General features: G+C 39.7%; 1 protein-coding gene across 2 annotated transcripts in view; it reads left to right on the top strand.

Annotated features, from left to right (window-relative positions):
- The window catches only part of PALS1 (protein associated with LIN7 1, MAGUK p55 family member), a 98,833-nt gene that overhangs the window by 71,921 nt on the left and 14,582 nt on the right, over positions 1-12,330 (top strand). For both annotated transcript variants that reach the window (XM_063439072.1, XM_063439073.1), the window contains exons 11-12: positions 1,914-2,081; positions 9,577-9,779. In XM_063439072.1, coding sequence (XP_063295142.1) covers positions 1,914-2,081; positions 9,577-9,779 — 371 coding nt within the window. The remainder of the gene's footprint in view (positions 1-1,913; positions 2,082-9,576; positions 9,780-12,330) is intronic.

Genomic DNA, 12,330 nt, shown 5'->3' with positions numbered 1-12,330 from the left:
TATGTGAAAAATATATATATATTTTTACACAAAGTTTGGCATAAACTGATGAAAAAAATGTCATCACATTAAGGCACAATATACACCATATGAGATACTCTGTAGTGTCTAATTTCACAAATGGTAGGCCCTTGTGGGGTAATTTCAACAAAGTGCTACAATGCCCCAAAATGAGACTTGCATCTATCAAAATTATCACTGAAAACTGAAATGGTCAGTTCTTTTTTTTTTTTTTTTTTTTGGCACTGTAACTTGACAGGATAGTGGCAAAGGCATAGATTGGGGATATCGTTATACTCAGTAGATGTGGCTGAACACAATATGGGCTTTTCTACAGCAGGAGTACACATTAGGTTTACAAAACACACATAAAAAAACCTTGGGGGGTGTGTGTGTGTGTGTGTGTGTGTTAAAAATCTGAAAAAACACAGTTTTACTACAATATTTAGCAGCGATATGGCTCGTAAAAAGTGTCAGAATACCCTTAGGTAAATAGCCTGTGATGTCTGCTTTATATAAATATATACGTTTGTGCAGCAATTTTGATTTCTGTGATGGCTATTAAGCTTACAAGACAAATTCTAAAAAAAACTCTGAAAATCAGAACAACTAATTGAATTTATTTTGAATTACTTTCCTTAAGCTGCACTTATTATATACACATTGTTAGTGCCTAAACTGTGTGGGGGGGGAATAACTACCATATATACTCGAGTATAAACCGACCCGAATATAAGCCGAGGCCCCTAATTTTACCCCAAAAAACTGTGAAAACTTATTGACTCGAGTATAAGACTAGGGTGGGAAATGCAGCAGCTACTGGTAAATTTCTAAATAAAATTAGATCCTAAAAAAATTATATTAATTGAATATTTATGTGCAGTGTGTGTGTTTGTGTATGTGTTGCAGAGCCTTGGTGGGGGTGGGCATTTTTATTATTATTTTTTTAATTATTATTTTAATAATTTTTATTTTATTTTTTATTTTATAAATATTGTTATTTAATTATTATTAATATTTTTTTCGCCCCCCCCTCCCTGCTTGATACATGGCAGGGAGGGGGGCTCTTACTCCCTGGTGGTCCAGTGGTATTGGCAGTTCAGTGGAGGGGGCTGGCAGGAAGCGTTTACTTACCTCTCCTGCAGCTCCTGTCAGCTCCCTTCTCCTCCGCGCCGGTCCGGTCAGCTCCCTTCTCCTCCGCGCCGCTCCGGTCAGCTCCCTCTGCAAGTCCCAGTGTAAGTCTCGCAAGAGCCGCTCTATGACCCCCGCGGCTCTCGCGAGACTTACACAGGGAGCTGACAGGGGAGCTGACCGGACCGGCGCAGAGGAGAAGGGAGCTGACAGGAGCTGCAGGAGAGGTACGTAAGAGCTTCCTGCCAGCCCCCCTCCTACACAGCCCCTTGTCTGTATTATGGCAATGTAAATTGCCATCATACAGACAGTGACTCGAGTATAAGTCGAGTTGGGGTTTTTCAGCACAAAAAATGTGCCGAAAAACTCTACTTATACTCATGTATATACGGTATATATTTTAATTTTGTAAAAACAATTTTTAATAATAAATAAGAATATATTTATATATATGTCACATCAGATTAAAGCCTTTTTTTGTCCTTTAAAAACCGGTATATAATATGTGTTGGTGCAATAAATAATAAAAATGCAAACTGAGGTTGAACACAAACAGCAAAAATTGCTTGTGTCCTTAAGGGTAAGTCTAGTTTTTGAAACCTTGTCCTTAAGTGTAAAGTGCAAAAAGTGTAACTATAGTATTGTTTACTTAGTTTGTCTGCAAACATGTTTGCTCCTAACAGCACTTTTTCTCGTCACCAGTTTATGTAACAACATAGTTTTATGTTCAGACTACATTGTCATGAATGCTATTTTTATGGTGCTCTTTTTCTTCCTAAAAGATTACGATAATGAAGAAATTTTGACTTATGAAGAAATGTCCCTTTATCACCAGCCAGCAAACCGAAAACGACCAATAGTTCTAATAGGTCCACAGAACTGTGGCCAGAATGAGCTTCGCCTCAAATTGATGAACATTGAGGCTGATAGATTTGCAGCTGCTGTACCTCGTAAGTATTTTCATTTTGTTGTGACTGTTATTTTAAAGCAGAACTTTCCTTGTTCACTCACTCACATTGCGACACTTCAGTATTCTTTACAACATTGTTGCTGTTTGATGCTACAGGTTCATTACATTTACATGCCAAGCAAATCAAAAAATAAACTACACACAATGTTGTGAAATTAAACGCAACCTATAAATAAAATAAAAGTTTTTTTTTATATTTATGAAACATTATCCCGGGTGTGTGGGGGACTTTGGATGCAGGGATTTTGGTGCTTAGTGTCCCTTTATTTTTTTAACACACTCCTTATGTAGTGATACTGGTGCCAAGACTACCCAGGGCTTCTGGAGAGCTAATGGGAGCTCATAAGTTCATCCAGTTCACTATGGTTTCCCCCACTATGTGCTCTCAGAATGTTATTACCAGATTGTAACCCTTCTGTTTGGCTGTTATGTACTCTGATAGCTCTGTCTTACCACAACTGCATCTTGGTTTAGCCTAACGTATTCTCCCTTGTGAGCAAGAAGTCCTTCATAGTTCTCACTCCTGCAAGACCATACTTGGTGCAACAGCCTATCGTAGTACCAGTGTCTTTATTCTGGGTAAGTTCTGGATACAGCCTCCAAGAGGGCCTTTCTCACAAACCCTAGCCTGACAAAGATTTGGTCTACCAGTCTTGGCTTTTTCTAACACTTCTCATTAGAGCAGATTGTATAGAGTTTCTGGGGTGCAGTTTAGTTCTCCACCCCAATCAGGGCTGGACTCCTCTGGATGAGAGGCAGCTAATCAATATCCTAGATCTTCAATCTTTGATGCTCTCACGTCATAGCAGATAACTGCATTGGCTTATGTCAGTGAATAAGCAACCCAAACTCTATGGTGGGAGGTCTCCAGGTTTCCTCACTGGGGGTAGGACAGCAAGGTGATTGGCTATACTATCCACATTATGGGTTTAGTTGGCTATTAACTAAGTTTAACTAGTAGGCAGATTTTCTCTGCAGCCAGTTGTTTAGCCGGGGGACGTTCTGGAGATTGATATAATGGCTACACAAATTGTGAAGATTCTGAGGTATTGTGCTCAGTCCCAGGCAAAAAAGCCTGCTTCGATAGATACACTTGTAGTGTTCTGGGATTACAATTTCATCTACCAGTTTCCCACTTGTCTACTAGTAACCTAAAGCGTCAGGCCTCTGCCCTTTCAGTTCTTTCATAAGTACCTGAAACATTTTCTAGACTTAAAATGTCGTCTGCTTAATGCATTTGCTTACTTTATCATTCTGGTCATAATGACTTCTTCCTCTTTGTTCAAAGCCAGGCATGGAGAGGCTTCTCTGAACCTCGGATGGGATGTGGATCTACATGTTCTTCAGATAGTGTGATTCCTCCTTCATCCATTTTTCTGTCTGTACTCTTGGCCTCCTGGCTTAAATCTCTGGTTTAGAAAGCTTATTCCTTTGCATACAAACAAATGCCTGGTAGGAATACTGCCCATTCTACCACAGTGGTAGCTACTTTAATCTTAAGGCTTCCATAGAGCATATTTGCAAAGTGGCCTCTTTGCAAATATGATCCTCTTGCACACTTTTGCCAAATGGACAGTTTGTCCAATCATAACATTTGCGTCCTGTTAATTATGTGGCTTGTGACTGTGCTGCTAGGGTATACTTTATTCTACAAGTAATGGATTCTCTTGGACCATGACCATGTAATGAAACTTGCATATACCAATATATTTTTGTCTAGGAGGCTCCTTCCTGTTATCTCGCTTAAGAATGCTGATGACTGATAGAATTGCTAGTGGCTGGATCCTTTTGAGCCTTTTTACCCTGCTATTTACCTTTCGGTCTGTTTGAGAAACTTCTCATCAAAAGAGGCAGGAATTAGGAAATGTCTGAGGCATTCTGTGATTGGTTCTGACTTCCCAGTTGGAGGATGCAACATGCCCCATGTAATAGATTTACAAGGACCAAGGCCAAAGCATACATTTTGGTTTAAGCTACTTATGGGGCTTTGCAAATTTCACAGAAATTATAGTTCTGCTTTTATGGTGTTTACTATCCTTATAACACAGTGACATCTGGAGTTAGAATGATTTAAAACTTGTTACAGTCTTATCAGAGACCTGAAAGGGGGTGCTGTCCATTCAGAATTCCAAACATTCCTCAGGATTCTTAAGTTGCTCATAAATCAAAGCTTTTTTTTTTTTTTTTTTTTCCAAGGATCTACCTTCAGTTAGATATACGTTCCTGCAGTTTGTCAGCCTTATTTTAAGCATTTTTTTTTGCTGGAGCAAGCATGAGAATAGTTGCTAGACACATTAGTAGATTAGAAGCAGCCGTGGCCTGGGAGCCACAGCTGCAGGAGCAGTTCTAAAACCTTCCTTAGTTATACTAAACGTGTAAGGAGTATTTTGACGTTTAATTAAAATGCTGCTGATTATATAGAATTTAGGTTTTATTCATATTTAGTTCTTAATAATGTGAACTCCTTTGGGCAGGGCCCTCTTTACTGACTGTCATATGTGTTTTGTTAGAATTAAATTTGTCTTGTTGTTATTGTACAGCGCTGCAGAATATGTTTCCGCTAGGTTATTGGTTTTGCTTGCTGGTAATATAATTGCAAACGAAAGTACATTAGAACAAGCTTTTATTTATTTCTAAGTTTGGCCTCACCTAGTGAACTTTGGATACGTGCCCATTTTCCTCCTGTTCAAATAATTCAGCAATGATGATTGATTTTCACATTTTTGGAGAAGTAGTTTTCGGGCTTTAATACAGCAGCACAGTAGTGGACCCGTGTATAATGAGACACTAAACCATGTATACTGAAACACTAAAGCATCGTAATTAAAACGCTTTCTATATAATATTTAAAGTGTACAATTGTGGGCACATCATATAATCCTCTCTGATCATTTAATGTTCTTCAAAGGCAATAAAATACACAGATCAAATAGTAGTTTTATACACGCTGTATTAACTAACAAATTGGTAAATTCGCATTAATAAATTTATAGTTAATACCACACATTACTGGTCTCCTCCTGCCCTAACGTTGTCAGTGCATATCATCCCTAACAGGACTTATTTCTGTTCACAGAGGAACACCAAAGTCCTCCTACAGCAGGTATAAAATGTCTACACATCCTTTTGAAAGTGCAGAAAGTTTTAAATGTAAAGACAGAAATGACAATGTAAATGTCAGAATTGTTCAATCAGTAATGTGATCTTCTAAGAAACTCAAGTCCAAAGAAAAAAATTATTAGGAATATTTGAGATTGAAAAAAAAAAAAAAAAACACGTCTCCACGTCCTTTCATGATGGGTAATAGGGCTGCATTTACAGTTAACTAACTATATTCTAAGTCATGCCTGCAAGTAAATGGCATACACCTGCCACCGAGGAACATGACTCTGCTTAGACCCAGATTAAAGTCACCTTTTACTTTAGGGTTTCCTTGACCTTTGAGGTTGCATCCTACTACGAAAGCCATGGTCTGCAAGAGTTGCCAAAGAAATCGCAAGAGCCAATTGTTGAAAAGTACCTATCAGAGCCAGATGCGGTCAGAATTCAGTCAGTCACACCGATTTATGTATCATTCATTCGGAAGCATTTAGAAAAATATCTGCATGGGACCTGTGAAATAACAGGGAAGCATAGTCCCAAGGGTTTAGGAATCTAATGGCCCCCCACCCATAGGCGACAGGTGTGAGCCCTAAAATGATTCATTTTGGGAAGAGGACCCACGAGCCCCCACCAGTGAGTGGGGATCCTAAATAATTATAAATGGACACGCCATTGTTTAACCACAAATAATGTCATGCGCCCCCAGATTACAATGGGTACCACAACACAATAAAAATAAATTACCCTTCCTTTCACCCCTCACCCTAACAGTGAAGGGGTAGGGGAGGGGGAAGGCAATTAAACTCGCAATACAATAATAAAGTGGCTCGATCCTCCTTTTCCTCTAGAGCACTGCAATTATGGAATAACCTCAGGGAAAACATTCAAATCTTCATTTAATCTAAAATCTTTTTTTTTTTTTTGTTTGTTTGTTTTGGTAATGCATATATTAACACATAAGGTCGCACTGCCACAACAGCTAGTGCAACAGGTCATTAAACATTTGATAACATTTGCATGGCTTGTCATAACTTGCACATTTTTAGTTTTGGTCGGGGTAAACAGGGTAGTCTCTATAGCTTGAAGTACGTACCTGGTGTCTTGTGGGGTTTTATCATCTCTGTTGTGCACCTGGTGAGGTACGGCTTGGGTGGGATGTGCAGTGTGCTTGGCTTGCGTGCTGGTAAGCCCATGTCTGATTTGTTGGGTGAACCTAATATGTCCCTGGCAGTACATTAGTGATTGTTGCTTTTAAGTGACATGCTCCCTGTAGTGGGAGGTCATGTTGCGTTATGATTTTCTTAGTTCTACGCCTGGCTCTGTCAGGGTAGATTGTGTGTCCCATGCTAAATTTCTGTCAGGCGGGGGGGGGGGGGGGGGGTAGTGATTCGTGGCTCATAGGCCGTATAGTCGGATGGGTTATGTGTCGGGTAGGTCGTCATGGTAACAACAAAACAATAATGGGTTAACGAATAAACTGAAAAATTGTAATAGCTTGTGTTTGAGCTGAGTCCTTAAGGTGGTAGCTCTCTCCCGTCAGTTTCAGGTTGCTGCCGCTTCAGATTGTTCCCTGGTCGGTCCTCGTGGGATGAAGGGGGTCACCCAATCAGGGTTCCATTTGTGTGTCAAGGTGGTAGCACTTAGAGTCGTAGCGGGAAATCTAAAATCTTTTAAGCGATCTATGGCAATATACTTCAGCACAGAATGCACCTGTGATGGTTACATATATTTATTACCTGTTATGTAGTGTGTGTGTGTGTGTGTATATATATATATATATATTTTGTATATTGTATTTTTGTAATATTGTATCCTATTGTAATAATGCAATGTTTTGTGGACCCAGGACATACTTGAAAACGAGAGAAATCTCAATGAATCCATCCTGGTAAAATATTTTATAAATAAATAATATCTGCTGAAAAAATATATATACTTATCAGAAGTCTTCTTACTTATTATATTAGCTCCAAAAAATCCCAAATAAAAATCAATAATTTCCAACGAAACTGCTTAAAATAATCATTCCTCCCTCCCCCCCCCCCCCCCCCCCCCCCCAAAAAAAGCCAGAAAAATTATCAAAAACTCACTCACTGCAATAAAATGAATCAATCTTCGACCAGGTACTCATAGCTGCAGACAGAGTAGTGATAGCTGGGAAAGTCCTTATAAAAGCTTTTCAACATTATAATCTAACAGTGGGAAAGCTTCTCAAGCAATATGAGTAAGAGTTCTTTGATTGGTTGGCTAACAAATTAGTCAGAGCGCTCTGACACCAAAGTCTCGAGAGAAGTTACTCCTTTCGAGACTTGACTGTCGGCGCACTCTTACTCATATTGCAAAGCGCAGAAACATTTTCCCACACTTTGCAGTAGCTGACATTGCGCAGGATACCCATATAATGCTTTCCTCACCATTTGCATTCAGTCTGCTGCAAGCACTCCATAGGTGATGGTTGATTAATTGTATTGTGTGTGTGTGGTGGTGGTTATTTTGATTCTTTTTTTTATTATTATTTAATCCGTTGCGTTGGCAAATTATACATAAAAAAAAAAAAAAAAAATAATATTCTTTATTTTGGTTGTGCTGAAAGTACATAAGCGCCTGCATTTCCACAACTGGATGTGTCAGTTGAAATGTGAATTAAACATGTGATATAATTTTATAAAGAAATAGTCATGCTAACATTGATAGGGTCAGGCGGTACTGACCGTTTGATCAAGTATAATGATAAGGTAGAAACAAAGAAGTAGAGTTATGTCTAGAGCTGCATCAGGTTACATCAGAAGTAAGGCAATTAGGGAGTGTTAGACATATGGTTTAAAGGTAGTGAGTGAATCAGAGATTATATACTGGGCATTTTAAATTCAAGATAGTAACTTGAAGGTCTTTATATCTGAGGTAACTTCTAGATTGAGTTGCACTTAATGTTAGAGTTACCACTGGGTTTGGGGTTAGTCATCAAAAATAGTGCACCGCAAGCCTCATAAGGAGGATAAAAGTATAGTATAAAACAGGTCAAAATAATTTATAGAAATCAAGATAGTAAGACAGTGGCACTAGATTCGTCAGAGTGGTAGGCTGTGATTTGTTTAGAGGCCCCTTTCATCCCGTGCCCAATATTGGGAAGCAGCAGACCATGTTGGAGGTTTAGTGTCCCTTCTTCCTGCGGTCAGGCTCAGTGGATTCTGCGGGGCTCCGTGAGGAAAGTCACTGGAATGCGTGGCCAGGCCCTAACAAGCCACGATTTCTCCTCGACCTCCCTTGGTTAGCTGGAAGGGTGGCTGTGAGGCCTGACAGGTAGGACACAGTCCACTGCGCTGCAGCCTCCCTCCTCCCCTAGTCTTAGGGGATTGTTCTTTTTTTGTCTGCGGATCTACTTGTCAGTTGGTAGGACCGCTGTCTCTTCGGCACTCTGGATCACGGCGAGCCCTAAGGGTGGGCGGTGGGTCGGACAAAGCTTTGAGTCTGCCCCTTGCGCTGAAGAGAAGTTAGTTGCCTGAGCAGAGGGCCGCGTTGGTGGTCCTGTCACAACGAGGGTAAGTTGAGGTAGATTTTCAATTCAAAGCCAGAACGTTTGGCAGATTGAATTTGATTTCAAAGCGCTCCTTCCATGTCAGACCTCCCTGTGTCTCCTGACTTCGTGGGACACACAGCTGTGTGGCCATCTTAGTACAGCCTCGTGGCCTTCTGTAGAACTGGAGTGTAGGGTAGTGGTACCTGTTAAGTTGCTTTCCCAGTGGGGACCGGGATATCTGCCTCTGGTCGTGGGGGGTGGTGGGTGGGGGGTGGGAGGGGGTTATGGTTGACAGGGCATTTCCCTGCAACAGGCTGTCAGACCTCTAGGCCTCAGCGTCCGCATAAGGTTAGTTTGAAAGTGTGCTGTTCGAGCTTTTAGATGGCAGACCACTTCAAGAGTAAGCTGTATTTTGAATTAGCTTTGTTCAGCAGGTTTATAGCGTAAAAGGCCAAGATTTTGAAACTCCTCCACCCATTTTAGACATCAGGCCCCGCCCCCAAATTATACATTTTTTATTTATTTTTATAGTATATTACCAATATTAATCTTGTTTAGTTAGGAGTAGTCAATATTTTCAGCAATATAATATCCATTGGTTTAGTCCTTGATTACATGACAGCTATGTACATTATGCGTGCTGCGGGGTTCTCAAAATAGCAGCATAGATAGTCGTCTATTGCTTGTAAAATTTAGAGGTAGTATGTCTGTTTAGGTGTGTAAACAATAATGGAACTAAATATCGCCGACTCTCACAACAAAATAGAAATGTGTCGTATTAATGTAACATATGCATCATATATCACTAAAGTAATAATGAATTGTAATTGCATTTATATCACTCTTTTTTTTTTAGATACAACTCGAAATAGAAGAGATAATGAAGTGGCTGGGCGAGATTATCACTTTGTGTCACGACAGACATTTGAAGCTGATGCTGCTTCTGGGAAGTTCATTGAATTTGGAGAGTTTGAGAAAAATATGTATGGCACCAGTATTGATTCTGTGCGACAGGTTATTAATTCTGGGAAGATTTGCCTTTTAAGTCTTCACACACAGGTATGGTTTCATTAAATTGTGTACAACTCTACTAGTGCTTGAAAGAAATAAAACCAAAAGTTGTTGAAAGGGGTAAAAACCAAACGTTACTACGCTTAATGCTGTGTATATCATTAAAAACCGCAAACTGCCGTGGTTATGGTACCAGGAGTGCACTGTCCTCTCCACCCAACATAAATAGTCAAACCATTTAATATGGGGGAGGGAGGAGGGCAGTAAGATCCTACTGGCACCTTATCCACTACAAAATGGTGTTTGTAGTGGTCTTTTAAAGGAACACTCCAATGCCAAAACAGGCAGAAAAAAATCACTGCATATAATCATTGGGGCTATATGTTAAAATAGCTTGCAAAGGCTTCAGATTTTATGAACTGCCTTAGCAAGCCCTCCTCTTTCAATCTCTTCAGAGGAAATTACCTCAATGAGAACCCTCTGACTTGCTGCTTATGTGGACTCCGCACGGTCTGAGGTCTGTGTGGAAGGAGGCAGTACGTGCCACTTCCATTAGCTCAGGGGAGCTAACAGAAGTAGGAAGAAAACCTCCCTGGTTGTTTGATGGCAAGGGTGGCGTTCTCTAGTTAATTTTTAAAATTGCAGATTTTTCATAGAAATCCGCACTTTTCTAAAGGTTAAACTAGGATACTCCTCACCCAAGCTGATGTGCTTTTGGTTTGTGGAGTGAACCTGTAACTTTAATATAAATGACATTATTTTAAAACAAACAAAAGTGAGTTGTAGAGTGTAGCTGTAAAGTGATATTTAATGCAAAGTGCACAGAGAAGTACAAATAATCCTTGATAAACAAAACTTTTATTATTGCACTGTAACATGGATGTGCAATACAAAAGCAAATAAGTACAAAGAAATCAGCCATGCGTCCAAAGTCACTCTTATTTTGGGTGCCAGAAATGAGCCTAAATGTCTAAAGAAAACAAAAGAAAATTACCTGCACACTATCCGTAATACTGGTCTTATAATAGGTTACGGGTACTACGGTCATTACCATTGCAGTGTAAGTCTATTTAGGAATAATTGGTATGTAGGTTTTAATAAGAGTACTCACTTCTGTCTCATTAAGGATTTAACATTTTCACTGACATTGGTCAATATTGTTGTCATAGGGCTCACCTAAGAGGTTTGCCTTTGGCATTGGCAGGCGAGATAGATTGACACTGTAGTGGTTATGGTGTTTGGAGCGTTCAGTGATTCAACTATTACTAATAAAATTTGATTTGCGGTATGATTTTAGCTGCACAGAGGTGCTCTCTTGAGTGAATGTGAAGACGTTCAAATATATAATTTAGATCATTTTATAAAGCCTTTTCACTAATTCAGACTATATTTAAATAGCAGTAAAAAAAAAAGACTTAAATGTTGTTTTAAATTACCCTAAATGTGTCTGCATCATTAATTGATCTCCATAGCACTGACTTCAAGTGGCCTACACAAATAAGCCCAACTAATTTGGTCAGTGGGTGGCTTTTGGAAATTCATTTACAGTGCTTTGTCAGCATTTCTGCATCGTTGGACTTGCTGCAAATAAGTCCCACTACTTTTTATTTATTTATTTAAATAAATTGTACACTGCTGTCAGCGTTTTGTTTGTTATGTAGGAATTCCACTTGCTTATCCACTGAACAAATAAACCATAATGGGGAACGTCTTGAGCAGGACTACTGATGGCAGCTGAAGTCCCTCTCACAAAACATACACGGTATCATCATCATGTTAGTAGTTTTTCACATTTGAAACCAGATGACTAATCATGCATATTCAACCCCTATTCTCTTCTATGACCAGTTTGCAAATGCATTGACCACCAGGTGCACGATCTGTCATTGACAGGTTGAATAGTTTACCATAAAGAAAATGAAAACAAATGTTTGCTTTTCTTGAATGTTTGTTTGCACCCTAGAAAGCAACCTTTGTTATCTTTTTGTTATTCATTATTTTGTTTTTTTGTTAATTCAGTAGTTACCATCTGTGAAGAAAACCCCTGTTTTATGGACTTAGTTTGACTGTTTTGTTCTCCCCCCTCTTAGAACACCAGTTTAAACCCTTAATAACTGTCAAATTTTCAACTCTGTCTGACCCTTTTAACTGTCATTTTGTTTTTCCTCTGAGCAGGAGTGATTTTACTGCATGAATATTGTTGCTTTGTGTGCATTAAACAGATCTCTACCCAGCATTAAGCCTCGGCTCATGTGTGGAGGGTTATGCTATGCTTGTGTCTACACCCTGCCTGGAAGGATTATTCGATAACTAATGGGAGAAAGGGAACCCAATAGGGGGTAGCAGCAGCAAGAAGACCAAGCGCTGTATTGTAAGCGAACTAATGGAGCTGGACAGGGAAAGCGTGGTTGCGGCAACCCCAGCTGTTCGTGCAGAAGAAAGCAAAGTGGACCGAGAAATAAGGGTACGGCTGGCGCTGTTCGGGCCAAACCCTGCACCAGAAATCATCCTTCGCATAATTGACAGTGCGAATGCAAATGCGAATAAGCGAAGGGATTTACAAATCCGCTTAGTGGAGGCGCAGAGAACTACAGCGGTC

This window comes from Pelobates fuscus, chromosome 13 (genome assembly GCF_036172605.1).
Source record: "Pelobates fuscus isolate aPelFus1 chromosome 13, aPelFus1.pri, whole genome shotgun sequence".
In the NCBI taxonomy this organism is placed as follows: Eukaryota; Metazoa; Chordata; class Amphibia; order Anura; family Pelobatidae; genus Pelobates; species Pelobates fuscus.
The sequence above is the reverse complement of the archived record's forward strand: the minus strand, read 5'-3'. Positions and strand labels throughout refer to the sequence as shown.